Source organism: Pteropus alecto, unplaced genomic scaffold, assembly GCF_000325575.1.
Source record: "Pteropus alecto unplaced genomic scaffold, ASM32557v1 scaffold5, whole genome shotgun sequence".
Classification (NCBI taxonomy): domain Eukaryota; kingdom Metazoa; phylum Chordata; class Mammalia; order Chiroptera; family Pteropodidae; genus Pteropus; species Pteropus alecto.
Genome location: NW_006441953.1, coordinates 9,983,767 through 10,010,144, shown reverse-complemented (window position 1 = coordinate 10,010,144; position 26,378 = coordinate 9,983,767). Strand labels below are relative to the sequence as shown.

Genomic DNA, 26,378 nt, shown 5'->3' with positions numbered 1-26,378 from the left:
CATAGTTAAGCTTCACTTTCTCCATCTCAGAGGCCCCAGTGCTGGGTTAAAGGCCTTCTTCATATGTTTTCATCGCACTCTCTCTTGTCCTTCTGGCATTACTTCTCCAAAATTGTGCAGGTTCCTGTTTACTTGCTCTGTGGGCCCATTGGACCCTAAGATGTTCCTCTAGGGGCAAGTGGTTTATTTACTGTAGCATCCCCAGAGAATGGTGTGCAGTCCTGCACCACAGATGTTTATTAAGTAACTGAATGAAATAACGGACACTTTAATGGCTTAAGTTTGCTGCTAGATACACAGCAGGCCAGAGTTGGATACTTGAAATCACCAACTATATGTACTATATATTAACTACAAATTGAAACTGTAAAGCAACATTTCTTGGCCCTGAGGGGCTTTGTGCCCCTTTCTTGGACTCTGCTAGCTTGGGGCCTTTGCACTACAATGTTACAGTTGAAAAGAAGGAGCAGAGTGACGTGTTTCTTGTAAGGACACCTTGTCTGAGACCCCCTAATTCATCTAACCCAGGAATCATGTTCTCATTAAGCTTTGGGAGGGGACATACACCAACCAACCAAATTTCTTGGGCACTAGGCGGTCAGGGTCCTTCAGTTCATTAACCAGGCTAGCTTTTCACAGGGAAGACCACTGAGCCTACCTCCCTCACATCCAGCAGCCTGGCCCTTGCTTTGTCCCAGGTTCAAGTTGGGTCTGTCTTGTCAGCCCCCAGTGTGGAGTCAGTAGTGAGCCTGCTGTAGATCTCATATCCCTCTTACGAGCCCCAGTCTGGGCTGGCTGTAGCCCTGCTGCCAAGATCCAAAAAGAACTTGCTTCCTTTCCCCTTCCTTCCTCACTAATTCATTTTATTATTCATGAGACTCTGCTACCATTTTAAGCCCACCTCATTGGAGTCTAGCTGGCATTAGCTCAGCCCCTGGCCACATGAGAGGGGCAAAACTTTTTCCCTGACAAAGCCTGCCGTTTGGCTGGAAGTTGGTGGCTGTCTCGAAAACCTCTTGTGACCAAACTAGATCTCTGAAATCTTTGAGCACGACACCCTGTATTGACAGCAGTTAGGACTATTTGCTTTCCTGACATTGCAGAGAGAGCTTCAGCTCTATCCAGGAGCAACCGTGGGTTTTATTTTACGTTTCTAAACCTCAGCTTTTTTGTCTGCAAAACAGAATAAATAATACTTTGCAGAGTTTCGAGATAATAATTAGGGGCCGTGTAGTAAAGTGTATTAAATTGACAGAGCGCTTGGGCTGAAATCCTGGCTATGGTCTTCGGTTTCCCGACTCAAAACTCGGTAATTCTGGTCCCTACCTCACGCATAGTAAACACTTAGAACAATGCCTGGCCCATAATGAGCATCCTCCAAGGTTTTAGCAGTATCTGGTACATAGTAAACACTCAGTACTCTTTATGTTCTATTATTATTACTTGTCTTGGTGCACGTAGGATGCTATAACAAAAACACATAGACCAAGTGGCTTATAAACAACAAAAATTCATTTCTCACAGTTGTGGAGGTTGGAACGTTCAAGATCGAGGTGCTGGCAGATTTGGTATCCGGTGAGAGCCTGCTTCCTAGTTCATAGATGGTCAGATTCTAGAGATGTCCTTACATGGTGGAAGGGCACTAATCCCATTCATGAGGGCTCTGCCCTCATGACCTAATCACCTCTCATTATATTGGTGATTAGATTTCAACATATGCATTTTGGGAGGATATAAACATTTAGTCTATAGCATTCTGTTCCTGGTCCTCCAGAATTCATGTCTTTCACACATTCATTATAAAATACATTCATTATATCCCAACAGCCCCCAAAGTCTTCACTTGTTCCAACATCAACTTAAAAGTCTAAAGTCCAAAGTCTCATCTAAATATCACCTAAATCAGATGTGAGTGAGACTCAAGCTATGATTCATCCTAAAATGAATTCCTCTCCAGCTATAAATCTGTGAAACCAGGCAAGATATGTGCTTCCAAAATACAGTGTTGAGACAGGCATGGGTAGACATTTCCATTCTCCCCAAAAAACAAACGGTAAGGCAACACCTTTCCAACTGTAACTTATCGTGCAGGGCAGGTGTTGGCTCCCCAAGGCTTTGGAATTGTTGTGAGGATTAATGAGATTATATGAAAATACCTGGCATGTGAAAAGTGCTAAATGGATATTGTTTCCTTTCTCCCTGACCCTTGATCTTGGAGAAGCGGGTAACTCAGACAGGAGTCAGGTAACTGCTGCCACTGATTTGTGGGCATTCATTCTTGACAAATGTAAGGAACCAATTCTAGGTTTCTGGCAAAGTTGCAAGAGCTTCAGTGTCCTTGTGACATTATGACCTTGAGATTGGTGAGCAGGTTCATTTAATTCCACCTTGACCCTGAGCCAAAGCTACCAGGCACAAACCCATCATGGGCATTTAATTTAGCTCATATTTCATAGTGTTCCTGAGGGAAGCTTGGTAGGGACCTTGGGGATCTGGAGTCTAACCTCTGAAATTTACAAGATGGAAACTGACCCAGACATGCAACAGGAGCTGCCTGAAATCACACAGCCGGTAATGAGCAGGTAGAAGCTGTCAGTGTGCACCTGGATGTTCAGCCCCATGTTCCTCCTGGGCTGCCTCTGAGGATGTGTTTCTCCAGAGAGAGAAAGACCCCCGAAGGGCTATGTGCTATCAATTGGATCACTTTAGATGAATCTTGACCCTTGCCTTAGCCCTGATTTATCTTCACCTTGCCCATAGCATAACTTCTGTCATGCTTGGAAAATTCCACACGAGGAGAGCAGTGTCTCAGACCACCCCACTTGTAAGCACTTGAGAAATCGGAGGAGAGCCCAACACAAAGGGAAAGGAAAAGTCATTTTCTTCTTATATCTTCTCAGCCCTTATATCTCCCGTCAAAACCAATAGAAGTTGTTATCATTTATGTATCTTCTAAGTTGTGTATGGAGACTAGGATACAGATGATGGTTTATTTTATAACCTATGCATTCCTTTGCTAAGCAATGAACCTAGAGAAACCTTTTATCTTAATATTTTTAGAGACCGCATTTACCTAGAAACATAGCAGTTGGGTCTTTAGCTTCTGGAAAGTGTGCTTGTTCTGTGCATCTGAAAATTGTGCTGAACATAACCAGGCACACTCTTCTTGGTGAAATGCAAGTGTACCTGGTGTAGTGGACTTTTTGTGGGAATCGCAAGCTACAGGGAGGAAACTGGCATGAATCGCTTTGTGTAAAACAGCAAAGGTGCATGGCTATGTGCTAGACACAAGTAACACACATGGAAGAATCACTGTTTTCCAGGTGCTTGCCGTGCAGTTCTGATTCAAAATACTGACACACAGAAATTTAGGCTTTGAAATTTATAATATGATATAGTATTATTAACCTTATAATGCTATAATTAAATTAAAATGTATTATTTACTAAATGGCTAAAGTAAACTTTGAGAGTTGAAAAGGGATTAAGCAAATTCTGAATCTTCAGGCTCAGTAATTACTGGTATCAGTTGGTATTATTTTAATTATTTAACTATAATACAATCAATGACACCAGATTAATATTAATATTGAACATTGACAGAGAGTTTCAATTGTGTTTTAAACAATTGAAAATTGTTTTAAACAATTGAAAACTGTCAATTGTGTTTTAAACAATTGAAAACTGTCAATGATAATTTTTTAAGAGCAGGTTTAGGTTCATGGCAAAATTGAGCAGAAGACACAGGGAATTCCCATACCCTGCCTACACACAAAACTAGCCTCTTCTATTATCACCATCCCTCACCAGAGTGATACACTTGTTACACCTGGTAAACCTACATTGACACATCATTATCACTCGAAGTCCCTAGTTTACATTAGGGTTCACTCATGGTGTTGTACAGACTGTGGGTTTGGACAAATGCATAATGACATGTATCCATCGTGATAGTATCATACATCCTCTGTGTTCTGCCTTTTCATCCCTCTCCTCTTCCCCCAACTACAGATCTTTTTACCGTCTCCATAGTTTCTTCTTTTCTAGAATGGCAGATAGACTCATACATGTACCGCAGTTTATTTATCTATTCACCTACTAAAAGATATCTTGAGTTCTTCTAAGTTTTGGTTATTATGAATAAAGCTGCTATAGACATCCGTGTGCCAGATTTTGTATGGTTGTAAGTTTTCAGTTCCCTTTGGTTAATAACAAGGAATGAGATTACTGGGTTGAAACTTGATGGTTTTAAAGAACTAGATAAAGGTGAATAGATAGACATTGTTTTAAAAGTGAGAAATAATTCTAATCAAAGGTAAACTAAACTACCTTTTTGTTTTTTAAGGAAATTATGATTTATTATAAAAGGAGGGGGAAAAGGAAATTTGGTCTGATTTTTCTTCACTGACAGATTTGGCCAGGAGTTAGGAATCGATATTTTCAAATCTAATTTTTAAGAAAAACATAACTTTCAGTTTAGAAAAAAAAAAGTTATTTTTTGGTGGAATTAGGGTTACGCAAAGTGGTGTTTTTAATGTTTCCATTATAAATTATAATTAAAATATCTGAGTTTAAAGTTGAGCATCTATGTTTAGTTATAACACAGGGTGAGGATGTCAAAATCTTTGACTCTAAATTTTCATTGTGTTATTATTTTTTTTTTTTTATGAGCTCATTGCTGGGTTTTTCCATGAACTTGAAACATGTGTATGCAGTACTTTGGAAAAGGAGATTATTTGCTTAAACTTTATAGGCTGAGTTAAAAATAAAAAACACTGTTTCTATTTTTGTAATGTCTTGCCAGCTAAAAACTGAACACAATTAATGTTTATACTAAGCAAAAATATCAAGAAGAGAACAGATATTTAAATAGCAAAATACATTAATTTGCTGGTTAGAGATGTCATAAGCATTTTAATGAAGAGATAAATTTGTGTTAAAAAGTAAATTTTTATTTTAACAAGACTGCTGAGTACAGAGAGAAACTTATGCAAACTTTATTTTTTACGGAGTTATTGTCTAGTTCTTTCTGAAGTTACAAGTTCAATGGCTCACCTTTTTAACACTGCAGAGTCTAAGCATCTCTAGTTGGGTTGCAGCCAGCTTTAATTTTCCAATGCTTTCAGATAAATGTAGTGAAGGTGGCTGGAGGCGCTAAAAGTGTTTTTATTAAATCTGCTTGCTGTTGTTCTGGCTTACAAGAAACTGCAACTGGACACACAATCAAAATATAAAATTAGAGACCTTAAACATCAACATGGTTTTATCAAAGTGCAATGTTCTTTAGCTATCACCTGAATTTATTGTCTACCTCCAAATAAGCCTTCACCAAATTTATCCCTCATTCACCAATTTATTGAAAACCTTTGTTTTGAAATCGATCTTCAAATACTCAGCCTCGTCACTCAGAGATTCCGTTTTTGAATTTAGCATGATTTAAAATGTGAGTACATGTGTGTGCTTGAGAGAAAGAGAGAAGTGTAGACAAGTAAGGGGGGACAAGACTGTGGGGAAGAGAAAAAGGGGAGTAGTGAGTGAGTAGGGAGTGAGAGTGAATAGGATCTATTGCTTAGGGAGGAATTCCTGAATGGCCTGAAGTATGAGGGGCTAGTAATACTGTGTACTCCCAGACTCTGCCCAGCTAGAATGATAGGAATTTACCAGAGAAACTTGGAGGATTCACAGCGCGGCTTATAAAGGAACAAATGGAGCACAGTCATGCTGCTAGACATAGCAACTCATAAAAAGGGAGAGAAAAATATTGAGAGTCGTCCAGGGGCCCACCCAGCCAGGAATCAGTTTTGGCTAGCACACAATCTCCTCTTTGATCTCAACTGTTTGACCTGTCTATAAACCCAGTTGAGATCTTGAGACCTCCAGCCCATCATTTCTGTGTTACTTCTACGTTAGTAATATATCATACTGTATTAGTCAGGGATCTCCAGAGAAACAGAACCAATAGGAGATTATATATATGTATAATAGAGGCTCATGCTGTTGTGGAGACCAAGAAGTCCCACTGTCTGCCATCTGCAAGCTGGAGAACTAGGAAAGTCGGTGGTATAATTCAGCATAAGCCCAAAGGCTTGAGAATTGGGCATCCAATGGTGTAAGTCCTGCTCTGAGTCCAAAGGCCCAAGATGTAAGAGTGCTGATGTCCAAGGACAGGAGAAGATGGGTGTCGCAGCTCAAGCAGAGAGCAAATTTGCCCTTTCTTTGCCTTTTATTCTATTCAGGCCCTCAGTGGATTGGATGATACCCACATGCTTTGGTGAAAGCATCTTCTTTGCTTAGTCTACTGATTCAAGTACTAATCTCTTCTATAGACACCCTCACGGACACACCCAGAAATAATGTTTATCAGTTATCTGGGCGTGTCTTAGGCCAGTTCGGTTGATACATAAAATTAACCATCACTACTACTATTACTACTACTATAGCTAACATTTCCTGAGCACCTACTACATGCAAGAATTCAGGCTGAATTCTTTATATCTACCTTATTTAATTCTACCTTATTTAATATCTACCTTATTTAATTCTGAAAGTGTTGCTTCCAGTATTGTAAATCCTCAGAGAATGAATTTACCTAAAGTCTTTCAAACATCATCACATAGAGGAATTTTTTTAATTGATAATTCACGTATGATGAAATTTGGGTTTTTAGTATATTCACACCACCACTATCTAATTCCAAAATAATTTCAGCACTCCAAAAACAAACCCGTACTCATTAGCAGTCATTCCTCAGTTTCCCCTCCTCTCTAGTCCCTGGTAACTAGGAATCTACTTGCTGTCTCTATGGATTTGCTTATTTTGGATAAGCAAATGGAATCATACAACATATAGTCTCTTGTGTGTGGCTTCTTTCACTTAGCGTAATGTTTTCAAGGTCCATTTACGTTGTAGCATGCATCAGTACTTCATTACTTCTTATGACCAAATAATATTCTGTTGTGTGGGTATACTACATTTTGTTTATCCATCAGCCGATGGACATTTGGGTTGTTTCTACTTCTTAGCCATTATAAATGTGAACGTTCATGTACAAGTTTTTCATGGACATTTGTTTTCAATTCATACAAAGGGATTTCATTTAAAGATTTTTCGGAACTTGATAGTATCCTCAGCAAATATTTTTTCTGGAAACAAACTTTTATGCCGGTGATGACTGTGCACCACGAAACCATATTTACTAAAATTCTCTTTTTACAGTGTGAGCTCTGATTTCCGTCCTGATTTTAGTAGGGCTTGATTTCAGGAGATGAACACCAATCCTCTATACCTTTGTCCAGGTGGTCCTTCTCTCTAGAAAGCCCATCCCCTCATCACCATCTGTAAGCCTGAAGTCTTCCAGCCAGGAAGCTAGGTTTTCCTCTGCAACTTGACGGTACCTTTCAATTCTCTGAGAACTCCATGGAGCTTCTCCTGGGCCATCCTGTGGCATTTTTTACTCCTTTCCCTGCCTGATCTTCCCTGCTACTCTCTCTGCCTCTTGAGGTCAGGTTTCATGTCTGATCACCTTTCCTATTTCTTATAAAGACTTAGCTGTTGCTTTATACAATAGGTGCTAATATTTATGAGTTGAACAAACTCCTGATTAATTGCTGTAATATTGTGATTTATAAGAAGAAATACATATTTGGCCTTTGTCCTCCTTGGAATTTCCTGTAAAGAGAACAAGAAATGTGTCTTTTGTTATGTCAATGAGATTACTTTTGGTTAAGCCCTTAAGTCACCAAAGGATGGAGGTTGGTTGCCAGGGGAACCAACCACGTGATTAAAAAGGGTTGAGATTTTCAGTCCCACACTCTGCACCTGTGGAGAGGGGAGAGAGACAGGAGATTGAGTTCAATCACCAATTGCCAGTAATTTAATTTTGGGTTCCACTTATCCTCTCCTCAGTGTTGCTTCTAAGTTCAGGGCATTCTCTTAGAGCTTAGTCTAGGGATTGGAGTGATGGAGTATGATGATGTTTTATCATCAGTCCTGCTTGTCCTGCCTGGTCCTCAGTTGCCCATCCACTCCCATCAAAAAATCATGTTATTGCCTAGGAACTCTCCAGATTTCTCTCTAGCTGGCTTAGTTTACCCCATTGCAGGACATAGGACAATTTAAGCTGTTTTCTTAGGGGGCTATTTGTCAGTAATTTATTATTATTAATATAAGACCAATGTCAGTAAATCTCACGTACTGGTGTACTCTCAAACTTTAATGTACATACTAGCTACCTGGAACCATGGTGAAATGAAGGTTCTGTCTACGGCCATGCTCCCCTGAACAAGTCTAATCCCATATGATCTCGGAAGCTAAGGAGGGTTGAGCCTGGTTAGTACTTGGATGCGAGACCACCTAGGAAGACCAGGTGCTGTAGGTGTTAAAAATAAAAAAAAATAAGGTATTGTAAGCTGACAAGGTCCTTGCAATCTGTGAGGTCAACCAAGGGTTACCTTGCCTAAAAAAAAAAAAAAAAAAATGAAGGTTCTGATGCAATAGGTCTGGATTAGGGCAGGGCCTGCATTTCTAACTGCCAGGTGATACTGAGGCTTCTGGTCCATGGACCACACTTTGAGAGGCATGGTTATATAGGCCAGAAGGGCTCTGACTGTAATGGAGTTCTCAGCCTGCTTCTTGTTTGGGAAATGATGAAATATAGGAAAAGGTTTGGTTAAATGGCCACAAATGCACTCCTCTTTTCCGCCTCTTAATTTCTTTAGAGAACATCTCTGCTTAAAAGAATGAAAGACTAGCACTTCCCAAAGATGCTTCTAAGGCCCTTTTCAATTACCTGGGTAGGCTCTGTTAAAATGATATCACTCTTGACTTTCCCCAATGCCTTTATTGTTTATCTTATTCCCATGCGTCCTACTTGGAAGAAAAGAAAAGAGAGAGATGACATCCCACTTCACCCCCTATGATCCTCCTCTTGGTACTTATGCCCTTATGCAATCCCTTTGTCTTAAGTGTTGGACTAGACTTATTTCCTTGGTTGTAGTGAATAGAGTAGGGCAGAAGTGTTGGGATGTCACTTCTGTGATTAGTTTATATGACTGACTTCCTTATGGGACATGTACTCTTTCTTGGATCACCTGTGCTGGGGGATGCAAGCTGCCATTCTATGAGCAGCCCTATGAAGAGGACCACATGATGCAGCAAGAAACTGAGGCTCCAAGACCCATAGCCTTTAAAGAACTGAATTCTGAGGACAACTATGTAAGTGAACTTGAAAGAGGATCCTTTAGTCCCAGTCCAGACTTGAGATGACTGCAGCCCCAGCTAACAGTTTGAGTGCAACCTCAAGGAGCTAGAGGCACCCAGCTAAGAAGTTGCCGAATTTCTGACACACAGGAACTGTTTTAAGCTTCTCAGATTTGGGGTAATTTGTTATCAGCATAGATAACTAATAAAAATCACCTAACTCAGATGCCAGGCATTCGAGGAACATCATTAAAATGTCCTACTAACCCATCATAAAGATAATGCACAATTAATATGACAAAAGGAAAGAAGCAAAATTTTGGGCTAGGGTGGCTACTTGGCCTGAGGAACTCAGTGAATGACACATGCGTTTATGCATTGGCCACCAGACCTTCGGATTTTTTTTCCAACGTGTAACTCTCGGATGTCTGAGTTTGAAACTCAGCTTAACCTTTGTAGCTATAAATTGTCTACACTTGTCTTATCACCTTGCTTTGGGAGAGAAGAAATCTGGTGAAATCGACATTTCTCATGTTGATAAAACCTTGGGTCTGGCAGGAGCTGAAGGTTCTTTTCCCCCGCCCCTTTTCTAGTTTCAACGGCTGGATTTTCTGACTCGGAGAAAACCACCTTCGGTTACATAAAGGTATTAGGAGCTGGGGAAACACTAGTCCTTTTGTTGCCAGCAGTCTCGAGAGTTTAGGGGTGGGGTAACCTCTGCCTGGAAAGTTGGCCAGGCTTTGTGTTCGCTCCAACTCTGGAGCTATTATCAAACCTCAGGGAGAATTTCTAGTGTTCCTAAAGTTGTGCGAAACGGAACCCCGAGGCCTAGAAAGCCACGTCTCTAGTCATCAGGATTTGGACTCCCCGGTCGGGGAGCCGCCCCCCCTCGGGGCAGCGGGGAGAAGCAAGAGCCCCGCGCCTCCCAACTTCCCGCTGCGCGCGGAGCGCGGGGTGGGCGGGATCGGCCGCGCTGTCCCCGCCCCTTCCCCACGGTGTCCCCGCCCACTTCCCTTTCTGGGCTGGGCGGTCCTGCCCGCGCGACCTCTCGGGGCAGTGACGAGCGGGGAGGAGCCCGCCGCCGCCGCGGGGGTGGGGGGAGTCATGCCCGCGCCCCGCCGCGCCCCGAGCCTGCCCCCGGCTGCCCGCCGCTACTCGGGCCGGCGGCGGGAGTGAGCGGGAGCGGAGGGCGAGGAGCCGCCGCCTGGCCCGCGATGTCACCATTGTTCAGCTGGGTGGCCAAGGTAGGCGGCTTCGGGGCAGCGTCGGGTGGGCGCCCGTTACCGCCGGGGACGACCCTGGGAGCCGCTGTCCCAGCGGGCGCGGTTCTGGGGACATTTGTAACCGTCGGGCCGTTGGGGGTCCGGAGCGTGGTGAGCGCCCAGGGCTGCGAGGTCCGACTGAGCCTTGGCCGCCCGGGGCGGGGACGCCGCGCAATCCCGGGATCGCGGCGGGAGAGCAACTGGTACGGGGCCCGGGTAGTTTCCCTGGTGGTTCTCATTCATTAGCCTCCCATTCCCTTGGGGCAAACGGGCACATAATGTCACGCTCATTTCACCGGTGGGGGGAGTGAGGCTCGACGCGGGGACCCAGAGGGTCGCGCCTGGACATCGGCTTCTCTGGCCGCCGCAGCTCCCATGCACCCTGGATTCACCGCTCGGTGTTTTCCCGGCGTCCGGCACGTGTGTTATCCTCCTTGATATAGGTTTGTAATTGGATGCCTGGGATAGTGCACTGAGAATGCCAAAAGGCTGCACCTACAGGGTGCACTTAGAGGGTGTCTGGCTTCTGTTTTTAACTCTCTGGTTTCAAAGACAGGTTTGAAGTCTGAGTTTTTAGATGTAAGTTCTTTGCTTTCTTAAAGTTTTATTTTCAGAACATCGGCGCCTTCAGAATAATTGAGCGCTACAAATCCAGGCCAATTCCACTGCTGCTGAAGTGAAGGCATTGGAGTGGATTTCCAGAATCCCCACCAGCTTGAGAACACGTTAATGGAATAATATTCTCCCGGAGTACCAAGTGTTTGTGTGTTTTGAATGATGCATCCCTCAGGGCCTCTAAGGCCAGCCTAGCAATAGGGCATCTTTCTCCCTCCCCATGGACTCCTCTCTTTGCTAGCACCTTAGCAGGGCTTGCTCCTTTGGTATGGCAGATTGAGTAATAAACTCACATTGAGAGGACCGGTTAGCTACTCTCTGACCCTTTACAGATAACAATTAGGTGGTTTTTTAATCTCTGGTTATGATGCAGTGCTTTTAGAGTGTTATTTTTAAGTACATTTTTATGAATACCTGTTTATGAGACAGATAAGGCTTTGCTTGTCATTTAAGTGATGATAAAACGGAGACACAGAAAGCAGAATAATTATTAGGCACTATATCCTATTCTTACTGAGTCTTCACCAGAATCTTCACTTCCTGAAACACAGCTGGTGGTGAAATGAAATGTCTCAAAGTTTTGAATCATGAAGTAGTTTTATGCTGAAAAGAATTGATAATGCAATTTTGAAAATTCAAACCCAGATTTTCTGATTCGAAGTGGTAGCTAATTGGCTTTATAAATAATGCTAAAGTTTTTAAATGGTGTTATGTAGTTTAAAAAGTAATTCAGGGTCTGTGGTTTACATACTCATTCTAGGTTGAGGATTTGAATCTACTTTTATATTTTTATACTGTAAGGCCAAAAAGATTTAAAAAAATAACAAATAAAAACTTTTTTTTAATTCCGATATCAATAAGAAGTAAATCTAAAAGAAAACCCAACTTATTGCCAATACTGTTTTATAGTTTTATTTACTTTTCCAAAACGTATTTAATAAAATGCTTTCCACTATAGGAGTGAGATGGACTTTTGTTTTCATTGGCCTACTGAGGTGACAGTGAATTAAACAGACCAAAGCTTTATTTAAAAAAAAAACCAAAAAAAAAAACAAGGACTTTTACAAGAATTGTCAGCCAACTGGCAATACTTTTGAAAAGCTCATATAAATGAACTGTTTGTTGATAATTTGATCTAAATACGGAATCATGTTATTCCAAAATTTTTATTTAAACTGCAGAACAACAAACTATGAAATGTTTTTTTGAGTAAATTTATCAGTTGTCAGCATAATTTTTAAAAATGTAGTTATTTTATATTTCATTTCTTCTAGGTAGTGTGCTATTATGAATTGCATCCTGAAATTGATTTTTATAGACAATATGTTATTCTCTGAGAGCTTTTAGAATATGAAAGTTCATTTCTTGGCGTTATAGATTATAAAAGTGACTTTCTATGGAACCTATTTGGTTTTCAGTTAAAAGAAGTCATTAACACACTGCATTATAGACTGGGGAATGTTTTAAAAGCAGAAGCAGGAGGCACTGATAATGCTTCCAATATGCATAATCCCAAAGTACATTCATATTTGATTTTAGAATGACTCTTCAAGAACACACATGCATATGAGCACACACCACACACAAACATCTAATTTTGACCTTTGCAAACTGCAGCTCAACAGCTGGTAGGGAAGGAGAAGGGGTGTGGCATAGCTTGAAGCAGATGGATACCTGAACATGAATTTGTTTTTATAAGGTAATGCGTTAATATTGCATGGATATTGAATATACAGAGTAAGCAATTTCATGGCATAAAAATAAAGCCAAAATAGGGAAGAATTTTATTTTAAAGAGATTATCTGTTAAAAAAAATAAAGAAAAATAAGATGCACTTTTTTCAGGTGGGCATGACCTGGCACAGGTGTGCATTATATAGCTAATGGGCTTAGGTTTCATAGAGGTGTGATTTCTTGGTTAGCCTTTCGTTGGGGACACTTGAGTTTTCCCCTAGATTGTAAATAAAAATAAACTTCTCAAGCTTTGTGACTTTCATAGCAAACCTGCAGTCATCCCCAACAACCTGGTGGTTTTAAGTATTTCTCCTTATTGTTTCTATGCCTCAATATACCAGTTAATAAAGACAAACTGCAGCAGAACTGCCAGGTAACTTTCTGAATTTACTTGGATTTGCACCTGCCTGTAAAGATAATTGCTAAGATGATTGCCAGTGTCTCAAGTTAGTGAATTTTAAATGTATATGTCAGTTTATCAGGTAAAATGGGAAGTGGAACCTAAATATACTCAAATTTGCTGTGTTCTCAAGTCCAAGTACAGTTTCATATAGTTTGTCGTATATTCTTTTCCAGCGCTCATATATTATTGGATGCTCTTGTGTACCAGGCACTGTTCGTGCCCTGGAGGAGTTAGCTCACTTTGCACAATAGATTTGTCCTTTAAAAAGTGTGCACATTGAAGCTTTGTAAGCCAGATATTTAAAAATGCCTTAGGTAAAGAATCTTTTTGTAAAACAAGTAATCAGTAAATTTTATGTAAAACCAGATTTTTCTTGTTTGGCCTTGCCTTAAACAGAGGTTTATAGCCATTGTTCATTCAACAAGTTGTTCACCAAATGTTTTTGATGCAGATATTTATTGAACATCTACAGCATGCCAGGTGCTGTTTGAGGAATTAGAGATTCGGCAGTGGACAAGGCAGACTAGTGTCCTTGTTTTTTTGGAGCTCGAATTCTAGATTGGAGAGACAGCGAAGAAACAGGCAGATAGGCAAATAGCAAGGTAATTGAAGAAAAGTAAATGAGGTGGTTTGGTAGAGAGTGACTGGGAGCTAGGATGGAAAGTAGGTGGCATTTTATCTGAATGGTAAGTAGGCGCTAAACCTGTTCAAGGCAGAGGGACCAAGGCCTGGAGGTGGAAAAAGATGGTCCAGTTGAAGAATCAGGGCGAAGGCGGGTAGGACTGGATTGCAGTGAGCTGGTGCTGAGAGGAGGTGGGCACTGAGTCCAGGAGGGGTAATCTGGGCCTGGCTGTTTAGGGTTCTGTAGACACAGTGGGGGTTTGGATTTGCTTTAAAGTGCAGTGGAAGCCATTAGAGGGCATGAACAAGCAAAGTAACGTCAGCTGGTATATACTTGGGGGTGGAAGCTGAGGGGACCACTTAGTCTGTTGTGGTTCAGGCAAGAGGTGATGGCGGTAGCTTGGACTTGGGAAGTAAGAAAGGAGCACCAGTGAGTACGTAATTGTTCTTTATCTTCTGAAATGATGTGACCCTGTAGCTTTGCTACCTTATTTGTCTGAGGTTGATGCAAATCACCAGGTAACTAATTGCTTCTTCTATGTTAAGTCCAAGTACAGCGTGTCCTCTGGTCAGCTGCCTCTAACCACAGCCTTCAGGCACAGCTGTGCCAGGACACTGGGTTTATTTATTTACCTTTGAGGTTTTCTGCAGACTGGATCAGCCCACCTTGGGTGCATCAGATCAGTTGGACTTGCCTTTCTGTTTACTAGCACACAGTAGCCTTCATGAAAGGTATGGCTCTGTAGCTGGGATTCAGGCAGCAGTTCTGCTGTTTTGCTTATAGTCAGTCCTATGTTGGTGTGTCCTAGGTTAATGAGATGGATTATGTAAAATATATATATTAAACTTTTTTCTTCTGTAAACATATTACTTTTAATTATTGGATGTTCGAGTTTAATAAAGAGGGAAGAACTTGTTGTCATAGTCAAACCATCCCTTGAATTTGAAAAATTTGCTCTGCTAAGCAAAGCTAGTGTTGCCCTGAACAAGATTTCAGGAGAGCTCCTGTGGGGTAGTGGCAGCAGCTTCTCTGGGCTTTGGGAGCTATAGTTGCTCAGAGTGACAATAATTTGGACCCAGGTTGGTTTTACTGAGAGAACAGAGAAAAACAGGGATAAAAACCCCACCTAATCCATGATAGAGCACTGAGCCCAGAGCAGATACAATGACAAAAAAAGCAAATGATAGTTGGTTCCCCAAATTCCCTAAACTGGTCTTATCCGGTATGCGCTTCTGCCCTGCTTTTCCATTTCTGACTTTCTAAACTCTTCTCATCTTTCACCCTTTCCCTGAAGCATCTCTGATGACTCATTTGTTCATTCATTCATTCATTTGGTGAACTGTACTAAACAGGGTAGAAAATAACCCCTAAGATGTATATCCCTAGTCCTGTGGGAGCTCCTCCTTCAGGGGAGGTTAGACCACTGGCCTGCTGAGCCATGGCATTGCAGAACAGGAAGTAGCTCCCACCCCCACTGGAAGCTGGCTGAGGAGGAGTTAGCCAGGGAAGAGCAGTGGGCGGCAGGCAGTTGGAATAGCATGTGCAAAGGCCTGGAGTCATGTTGGAGGAACCTCAGTCAGAGGCTGTTGATCAGGCTGGAAGGAGAACCTGCTGTAGGGAGTAGCAGAGGATGAGACTGGACAGGTGAGCAGGGCCCAGGACACACATGGCATGCAGAACCCATCAGAGGAACTGGCATTTGATCCTGGGGTAATGGGGATCCCTACAGGGACCAAAGCTGATCTTTCTCCACTCTCGTTGCCACGTAGTCCCTTCTGTGTGAGGCCTTGAGTTGTAGTTATTTGAATATTTCATGTCCTCTTGTAGCCTGTAAACTCCTTGAAAACAGGGGTGGTGTTGTGTTATATGCCAGTGCACACAAATCACTTGGGCATCTTGTTCAAATGTGGTTTTGCTTTAGTAGGTCTGGGATGGAACCCAAGATTCTACATTTGCAACAAGCACCATGGCGATGCTGATGCTGCTGGTCTGGAGACCACACTTTGAGCAGCAAGGTTCTCAGTGTATGTATTTTCTGTTATACCTACCATTAGACATGGGTGCTGCTCACATTTTGGGGAACAATTGCCATGATTTCAGATTAGTTCTTTGTATCTTCTGGGAGGGTAATAGTGGAAATAAATGAAATAAAACTTAAAAACTTAAAATCAATAATAACCTTGAAATTGACTTTCTGGGGAACAAGAGTGGAAGGAAAACTTTGCACTGCATATACACACATCTTTTAAAATATTGAACCTTTTACATATTGACTATTCGGTTTATCGAATTTAAAAAGTACTTTGGCCTTTCCTCTTTTTCAGTATATGTAACTTTAGCCCAAATACCATTAGGATATTATAATAGACTAGGAATCAGATTATTATTAAAAAATAGACTAAAATTGCCCCCATGTTCTTATTTTTAGACTTTTTAAAAGGGCATTTATAGGTTTCATAGGAAAATTGAGCAGAAGCTTCAGAGATTTCCCATAGATTCTCTGTCCCTACACATGCACAGCCTCCTCCATTGTCAACACCCCCAACCAGTGTGGTACATTTGTTACAGTGGATGAATCTACAGTGACATGTTATCATCACTCAAAGTCCATAGTTTATACTGTGATTCTTGGTGGTGTACATTCTGTACACCATTATACATTTGTCCAAATGTATAATGACATGCATCAGTAGTATCATACAGAATTGTTTTCTTGCCCTAAAAATCCTCTGTGCCCTGCCTATTATCTCTTCCTCCACCTCATCCCCTGGCAACCACTGATCTTTATAGTTTTGCTTTTTCCAGAATGTCACATAGTTTGAATCATAAAGTATATGTCCTTTTCAGATTGGCTCCTTTCACTTAGTAATGTACATTTAAATTTCCCTTGTCTTTTCATGGCTTGATTGCTTACTGTTTAGTGCTGAATAATATTCCATTGTTCAGATGTACCAAGTTTTTCTGTCCATCTATAGAAGAACATCTTGGTTGCTTCCAAGTTTTGGCAATTATGGGTAAAGCTGCTATAAATATCTTATGTGCAGGTTTTCCTGTGGATACAGGTTTTTAACTCTTTTAGGTAAATATCAAGGAGCATAGTTGCTGTATCATATATTAAGAATGTTTAGTTTTGTAAAAAGCTGCCAAACTATATGCCAAAGTGGCTATAACATTTTGCTTCCTATCCGTAATGAATGAGAGCTCCTGTTGCTCCACATCCTCACCAGCGTTTGGTGTTGTCACTGGCCCAGGTTGTGGCCATTCTAATAGATGTGTAATGGTATCTCATTGTCGCTTTAATTTGCATTTCCCTGATGATATATAATGTGGAGACTCCTCTCCCCCTTTCTTTTGTTGTTAACTTAAGGAGTAGAAATAATAAATTATTCCTTTTAAATTTTATCTGATAATACACAGTGGTTTTCAGGAACATCTATAAAACAGAACATTTATAAAAGAAAACTTTATGTGGCTTATTTGTGAATCTAAACTTAAGAATCCCTAATTTTTCCATTCTTTCTATTATCTCAGAATTCGCTATTGGAAAAGTGATGAACCAGCAGTTTTTTACATTTGTTAGATTTATAAGACAGGCATAAATCTATTTACCTTAAGAAAGGCATAATGGAAGAAGAATTTCCTTACTTCATGCACTTTGGTACTTTTTTTGCAAATTATTTTTATATCTGTCATGTATTATAATGGGATTAAACTCACGGGTTTTTTTCACTTTGGTTGAGGTTTGCTAAGTTTGGTTGAGGTTTCCTAACTTTGCTGAGCCTGTTTTCTCATCTATAAAATTAACTTCGTAATATATTCTGTATTTATTTTTAAAAATTGATCCTATTTTAAAATTGAATAATGTCAAAGTATGCTTGGAAAATTGCGAAGAATGTAAACTGTTTAAAACATGGTCGAGTTTGTAGTTTAAGTCAGTGGCTTTTGTGCACATGCAATGTTGGGTGCTGTGGCTCCAGAGATGAGTAGGACATGCCCAGCCTCTGAGTAGCTTATAGTCTAGTAGGGAGAGGGACACCTAGGAAGATAATTCAATTTAATGTGATAATACAGATGCATGCAGAGGAAATCACTCAGCTGGGGCTTCTGGGGAGACTTGAAGGAGATGAGGTCTGAGCTCAGTCTTTAAAAGAAAGATGACTGAGTTGTAGGTCACTGATGTGGTGGATTATGCAGATTGTGAAAAAGAATAGTTAGGAAATACTAGGGGTAGTTTTGTAGCATGTTTTGGAATTATTTCTAACTCTGTTTGCCTAGTTTTTGAGACCAATGATTTTTAACCTTGGGAAAGGCACATCAGGTTAAATAAATTACTCAGATAGAGGGAAAGTCAGAGTTAAGAAGGGCCCTTTTCTTTTATCCCAGCACACACTAGGGTGTGCACACTCATCAGTAATTGTGGCTAGACTGGTGGGTCATTCTGACAAACCAGAATGTAACTCGAGTGTAATTCCATTGGCCCTTTTCTACATGAGAAAACTGAGACCCAGAGCTTAATTTGAAGGAAGTAACTTGAACAAGGTCACACAGCTGGTTTGTGGCAGAATTTGAATCCACGTTCTTGGAGTCCTGGGTTTTGTACACCTTGTTAATGTTGCCTACTCATTTGTTTGTACATTGTCTCTAAAGCATTTTACTACAATCAAAAGTTTGCATGTCTATCAAACCATGTATTATATTTCAGAATACTTTATTTAATCATCTGAGTGTATACACTTGCACATCAGAGTAGATCAATATGCCTGCAAGGAAGAAGACAAAGAAAGGAAGCATGAAGTTGAACATCTGTTAGGTTGGGGTGGCTGGAGATCCTCTGACATGCAAAGGTGTCATAAATGCCCAAGAACATGGGAGGCCTCGCTAGCTGTGTGAATTGTGTGCAGGAAGAAACCAGGACCTGAGTATCTGAAGAGAATGGAGTCACCAGAGTCCAGTGTGCTAACGTAGTCCCTAGTATTGGGCGCAGTAACCTGCTGATTTATTTCACTTAGTGCTCTCATTTCCAGGAGGGCATCCTGTGGGAGATGGGGTTGGTGTGTATATAGTTATCTCTTCTCTTCTAATATGGGAGATTGAGTTTGCTCAGAAAACCACCACCTGCAAAGCAGATTTAATAGGAGGGAAGATTACAGTATCAATACAACCATGGAAAGGAAGAAAACATTAAATTTTTGAGCACTTAATATGTGCCAGCCATTGTGTTGGGAGTAGTCAACTTCTAAATAATGGTAGAAACAATGGTATTATTCCTGCCTTCTATTTTTTATTTATTTATTTTTTGGGAAAGGTGGATGAGGAAACAAGTTCAGAGAGGTTAGGTAACTTTTAGCTATTAAGATTAAAGCTTGAATTGTCTGGCTCTAAATTCATGTTTTATCTATTGTACCTATGCTATCTTTGTAATAAAAGGATTTCAGCACAGGTTCAGGATAGGGAACAAGGGTGGTCAGAACTTCGAAAAATATCTTGTCTCTCAGAGAAACTTCTTTCTCTTAGCAAGAAGCATAAAATGTTCAACTAACCGGCTTTTAAAAAGAGGTATAAGATTGAAGCTATACAAAATGTGGAACTAATATTTAAACCCATAAATTTCATGATGTTCTTGATTACGGAGGGAAGAAAAGAGGAAATAAGAGGAAAAGTCACTATTAGGAAGGTTGAAAATAGATCAAGGTCAGGGGGAGGTTGGGGCAATTAAATGACAGATGGAAAGAGGTCAGTTTCGAGGTGACCATAAGCCTGAGTTTTCTGTTTTCTTTTTGACTTGAGTTGCGGGCTTTAGAGAGTTATCACTTATCTGATATTCTTTTTAAAGCACCATGAAACCATGTTTTGTAGTTATTCAGCTTCTATGGAAACTTTTTTTAAGGGTCTGTTCCAAATAGACTCTCCAGAGAATCCTATCGCAGTGGACTTTTTTCCAGTCTGTGACAGTACACCAGACAGGAAGTTAAAGGCTTGGCCTGGAGGCCCAGGTTCGTCCTGAATTTGCCGTTTAACCTTGGCCAGATGCCATGGGAATGATGACCATTGCCCTGCTGCCCATCAGGTATCCCCGCTTGGGTGTCACATGAGGTGATACGAGTGAGTGTAAACTGTCAGGCCTTCTAGGATGAGCTTGTCTAGGCACCGTGATGGGTATAGTCATATATTTCCAGTAACATTTTTGACTCATACTCAAGTTATACTTCCTTGGACCTCAGTCTTTTGTCTGTAAAATGAGGACATTGTTTTGAATTATTGTGTGATTCTTTTTCAATTTGGAATCCATGTCTGTATTACTGCAAGTCAGGTAAATCATCATAGATTATCTACCTCTAATAAAGAAGAGAGGACACTGGAGTTACTTGCCTGGGACAGATCCCCTCTCCACCTGTTACTCATGGAGATAAGATCTCCAACATGTTACTCCTTTCTAAGCATGAATGTGTTCATCCACTAAATAGAGATGATAGCCATCTTCCAGGCTGTAGAGGATTTATCCATATAACATCAAAACATACCTGGCTCAGAGTAAGCACTTAATAAGGATGAGTGGTCACCATCATTGCTGCCATCATCCTCATCATCATGGAGAATACCTTTACAGTTACTTAGTTCTGTTCTCTTTTTTTTAAAGATGAGATGAGGTGGCTTTCCCAAAGTCATAGCTAAGATTAATGTGTTCTGACTCTTAGTACAGAGCTCTTTGCATCACCTGATAACTCACTATATCTAGATTCTTTCTGTTGTTCTATTATATTCTGCATGAATTAAACACAAGCCCTAGTTTAGAAGTACAGAGCAAGAGCAACATGCTTTTGTCAGGCCACAAGTAATTTAGACAGATAAGGGGTAAATGATGCAGACAGAATTATGCTGGCCTCTGACACCAGCAGCCTTTGTGATCTGGCCCAAGGCCACAACTCTGCCTTGATTTTCCCTTCCCTAAGTTCGAGGTAGGGAGTGGCTGCTCAACCATTTCTGAGACCTTTTCATCTCTCAAAATGCTGTGAAGAATTTCTTCATTTTTAGGGCTGTTAAAGTCTAGGAAATAGTGTGCCAACCAAAGATGTAGATTCTCCAATTTTGGAAAGCTTTAAAAATAGGAAGGAAGTTTATTTGTTTAGCCGAGTGCATAATTGTAGGTCTGCCTAAGGCAGAAAATTAGCCAAATGGTATTTTTCGGAAGTTCTTTTTACAGGGTGGACCAAAAGGAAATCAGTCATTAGGTGAAAATAAACCGTGAGATCTTTGAAACAATATTTGCTTAGAGACATGTGCACAGGTCTATTGCGACAGTCTCTATTGTGTTAGGCTTGTTTTTTTCATACATGCAAGTTTCCAAAATTAAAATATTAGAGATTTAATTGTAAAATTTGACTTCAGAAACACAAACCGAAAGCCTGCAAGGGCAAGGGTGTTCTAAGGTGCTTACACAGTAGTCCTGCAATTAAAGGAGGCTGAAGGAAATGTAAAGCCACTGAGTAGCCTTTCGGTACACAGAGGTAATCATTTTCCAAGTGCAGTAAACACCACTTGATAATATCACTGTCGATTTAAATCAGCATGCATAGTCAGGACTGACTTTACACTGTTAACGTAAATATCATCCTTCTTAAAAACATTGGTGATTTTGGGATCTAGTGATATAATTTGGATATTGGTATCAAAAAAAGTCTATGGAGTCCTGGAGCATCTCTCTCTGCAAATTTTGGGGGCTCTTTAGATCTCTCTAACAATTTTTTGCTTTAATCCTGATTGAATAAGCAGGGGCAGTGGAACTACCTGGCCTCTATCTGTGGGGGAGAAGGTAGCTCTGCCGTTAGGCCGTTGCTGCGGACCTTGGGATGGGCACCAAAGCCTTCAAGACACGCACATCATGTCTGCTGTCAAACTTGAAAGTGCAAGCCCAGTAGACCTTGTGAGTCTAAGAGAAAACCCCCAAAGTCACTGGAAATGTGGGCATTGGCTGCTGTGTTTTTTGTTTTTTTTTGTTTTTTTTTAAATGTGGTGGCTTTAGAGGTTTTAGTCTAATAAGGAAATTTAAAACCAAAGAGTGTATTTCATCCCAGTTAAAAGCAAACCATGGGGACCTGGTGTGGTCTAGAAAAGGAGCCCAGAATGGGGGCTCTGGTCCGTCTAGCCCGGCTTTGGGACCAGATGCTAGTCGTTCCAATCCTCTGAGGCTTGGTTTTCTGATCAAATGAATAGGTTGAATGAGTGGTCCAAGGGTCCCTTCCAGGGGCCGAGAAAGAACATTTGGATGGAAGAAGCTGCATGGGCAAAGACAGAGATATGGCAATTCAAGTGAGCAGAAGCCCAGAATTTGTTTGAATGGAGTTGAGTGAACGCCCCCCACCGCCTCCAAGTTGGTAAATAGGAATTCAGGGAAGATACTATTGCCGCCCCAGCATGGAGAGTTCTGAACGTAGGCTGGGGCGTCGCGTTGTGGCGGAGATGGGAGAGGGCCCTACTAGGTTTGTGAGCTGTAGGCGTAGGCTGTCTGAGCTGTGCGTTGGAAGATGAGGCTGTCCGGGGGGAAGTGGGGTGGTGGGTAGATGTGCTGGGAGAGGCTGGGGGGCAGGGCTACAGGTCTCAGGGTCTTGCTGGGGCTGAATTAAGTACAGGCCAGTGCTGAGGTTTTGGACTCATCGTGAGAGAATATACACTCTGCTGGCTGAGGGATGAAGTTACCTGGAAGACAGTTGGGAGACGAAGAGGTCAGGAGAGAAGCCTGTTTTAGGGCAAAGGGAATGAGCTTGATTTGGATATTTTAAGGTCAAGGTGCCTGAAGTCTGGGTGGTTCTTAAGATGGTGATTGGAAATATGAGTCATTTAGGAAAGAATTCAAAGCTAAAGATACAGGTTAAGAAATTCTCTTTGCCTTCGGGGAGTGGATAAGATCCCTGGAAAGAGAAGAGTAGAGTGAAAAAGCAGAATACTGGAAAGCGTCTTCCCCAAGATGTCTATGAAATGACTGCACTTTACCAAATATGTTCTAAAGGAGGTCAATACCGTAATCAGGTTTCCTTACCCCATTCCTCCCCTTGGGGGTAAATCAAAGTGTAAATCAAAGTGAAGTCTCACTGTTGGAAATGGCAGGATTCAGAGACTACAGTTCCCACTTGGTAGGTAGAATTCTTGTTCCTTGATTGTAGAATTAATTGAGGGTAGATTTGAGTCAAGTTTCAGCAAGTCACTGAACTTCTTGGATCCATGCTGGCCATTCCCTTGCTGTGGGAGAAACAACAGCTTTGACTATGTTCCCAGTGGCAGATCTTAGCTGGTGCAGCCAACCAGTCTTTATCTCTTATCAGCTTTGGTTTCGGTGTTGGTTCTCTAGGAATGTTCCTAACTGTATAATATCTGATCTCGTGAGGATGAAACTGGCCAGCCCACCCTTCCAAACATGCACACACAAGTAGAAGAGCCTGCGGGGCAGGGAGCGAAGGGACTGTGTTGGCCACCTGCCGCAGGTTCTCGTGCCTGTCCCTGCGTCGAGCACTAGACTCGGGGATGCAAGTCTGACTTTGAGCAGTGTGGCCAGGCTCCATCCATCTGGTGCTCAAACCTTAAGAAGCCCCTACCATTTTACATAGCTCCATTTGAAAGGTTTTTTATACGGTAAGTAGAAATCTTTCTCACGTTGTCTCTCACCGTCTTTTCTTTCCTTCCCGTTTGTGGGAGCGCGCTAATGCCTCTTCCCTGTGACAGATTTGCGAAGGCAGTGACATGTGTCCTGTCTTCCCCTTCCCAAGCTGAAAACCCAGAGCTCTGCCTCCTTCTCCCCCACCCCCATTCATGGACTTGCAGGCACCTTGTGACTTTCATTGCTGCTGCTTTTAAAGTCACCTAAAACCAAAAATGAAACTTCCTACGTGGCCTGATGAGGTGGAAGGATGGTGAGGCTGTGACCCCTCTCTTAAGGATGACGTTTCTCCTAATGCCGTACTGCAGGCTTTTCGTTCCTTTTCATTCTTTTAGTATCCAGGTCATTTCGCTAGCTTATCCTGAGCTTACAGTCAACAAAATCCTTAAATCTTTTTCACATGAACTTTTGGCACACTGGGTCTACCCCATGGGTACCTACCTGGATGAAGTGTATTTTTTGACTTGTTTTGTAACTTACAGATAATACTTTACATATATTACCATGTCCCTGATGTTGAGATTTTTTTTTTACTTTTTGGTTTGTTTTTTCTTTCTATTAGCTATTCTTTTTAAATAGTATAATTTGGGAACTGGAAGTGATTTGAAGAGTTCTGCAGTTCCTTTCCTTCAGTGTGACACAGGGTAAATGGCCTTGGGGAAAGTGGTTGTGTGCTTGGACAAGATCAGATTTTCGTTCTTACACACTAGGAGCATAAGTGGGTCGAGGGGAAGAGACGTTTACACCGAGGGCTGGGCACTGCTTATGAATTCAGACTTGGTCTCCTTGGTTCTACATGCACTTTTATGCTGTTTAATTTTCATCTTATGTGTTTCTTTGATCTCCTTTATCTTTAAAAGCAGGAAGAAAGTATTTGCCACTTAATTCTGCTTTTGAGGTGGCATGTGCTAGGATACAATTTTAGTTTTATAAACATTTATCTACGTTATCTAACATCTATAACTTCTGAGTAAGCCAAGGAGCAGCAAATAGTATTGTTACTGTTAAACTTGGTATTACATAAAGTATGAAATATGTTAAGTGGAAAACAGATTAGACCAGTTCTGACTAATATCCTATACTGGCCAAAGTTCAGATTTGCCTGTTACTCAAGATTAAAGAAAAGGAATGGCTACTTGGTGAGAATAGTTTATTTCAAGAAAAAGACTGAAATGAGAGAAAAGACCTGTTTCTACCACTGATCTGAATGAAGTTCAGGATTCTTGAACATATGAGACAGGCTTTTTTTCAAGAGCATAGTTGATACTGTTTTAAAAGCTAGTGTGGTATATTAAAAAACTGTAAATGATGATATATAGTTGACCATTAAACAGCGAGGGGTTAGGGGCAACAAACCCAAGGCCTTTGAAAATTTGCATATAATTTGTAACTCCTCAAAGACTTAAGTTGTCCCTCGGTATCTGGCTGGGTGTTGGTTCCAGGACCCTTGCAGGTACCAAAATCCACAGATGCTCAAGTCCTCTCTATGAAATGGTGTAGGTCAGTGCATATAGTCGGCCTACCACATGTACGGGCTTCTAACTGCGGATTGAAAGCAGTACAGGTATTTATTTTAAAAATCCATGTATAAGTGAATGTGCTCACTTTAAACCTATGCTGTTCTAGAGTCAACTATTTATAAGACGAGAATCCACTCTGGCAATCATGTATTAGTAAGCTTAAATTTCTCACATTGGTTTGGAAATTACCATGGCTCTCACAGATGTTGGTGACAGGGCTGTGGCTGTGCTGCTCTGTGTGTCTGTGCAGGTTGCATGCTGCACAAAGGCACCCAGCCAGTGGTGAAAGTAGGGGCTGAGATCCAGTCCACACTTGGCTTACCAGAGTCTGCCATTCCTGGGTTTTAGTCTGCCAGATGGAGGAGGACAGAAGTTTGGCTTTTAATAATTTGAACAAAGGTATCATACATGCGAGGGGTAACCCTATGCCATATGTGACTTTGTGTTTTTAACAAATTAATATTGTTTTTGTCAACCCGATACCATACCGTGTCCACAAATGTAATAATTTGAATGACATTTGTTGTACTGCAATTCCTAGGAAGTGACAAGAGTACCTATCTTATTAACAAGGCTAAACTCAAGTTTGAACTTGTCAGCTTCATAAAATAAACCAGTTCTTCCTATTATCACAATTTTTATTTAAGCTACAAATTTTTGTCTTGAGTAAGTCCTTATGCATGTGAAAGTCAGTCGTTTGATATCACTTCTAGACTGCCATCTAAAGTTTTTAGTTTCTATAGATATTGAAGTTTATTTTTTCAGATTGTGTTTTCATGACTTAAAGGCCTTTGTTTGTTGTATAGTAAAGCGTTTGGGAGCTTGTGTACATTGAAATTTATTGAAATGAATACTTTTTTCTCCAAGTAACGTTTCCCTGGAAGGCCTTACCCTAATAATAGCAGACAGTAACCTCTAAAATTTCTTAAATTTTAAGAAAAATATACTTTTTAAAAAATTAAAAATAACCTTTTTTTTTAAGATTACAAAATCAACATATGAAATTATAGGAAAAAAACATACTAATAAGCAAAAATAACAAGCCAGCACGTTTCTGCCACGCAAGAACTAACACAGGTGGCCTTTTCCAGATCTTCCTTATTAAGCGTTGGCTTAAAATTGTATCTGTTTTGCTGAAAATAAGTTGAGGAAATAACAGCTCTTCCCACACATTTACCTTTTTATTTCAGTCTGTCAGAATTGTTGGCTGCAATGCCAAAGTGGACTGGGACTCGGTGGTGAGGGGATTTCTTCCCTGAGCGCACCTGGTTCCACTATCTGCACAGTTGCCGCTTTTTGTTTGGGGGTAAAGTGGCCTTGAAAAGAGAGAAAATTCACATAAATAAATATTTAATTGTAATTTGTGTTCAGATTTCT

At 41.0% G+C, this 26,378-nt stretch overlaps 1 protein-coding gene across 4 annotated transcripts in view; it reads left to right on the top strand.

Annotated features, from left to right (window-relative positions):
• Nucleotides 1-26,378, top strand: part of TBC1D1 (TBC1 domain family member 1) — a 203,471-nt gene that overhangs the window by 55,450 nt on the left and 121,643 nt on the right. Inside the window, exon 1 of one of the 4 annotated variants that reach the window (XM_025051768.1) lies at nucleotides 10,271-10,441. The exons of the other annotated variants lie outside the window; for them this stretch is intronic. Within the exon in view, the coding sequence (XP_024907536.1) occupies nucleotides 10,412-10,441 (30 nt within the window). The 5' untranslated portion in view covers nucleotides 10,271-10,411. Of the gene's footprint in view, nucleotides 1-10,270; nucleotides 10,442-26,378 lie in introns of those variants that run through there. 4 annotated transcript variants of the gene reach the window in all.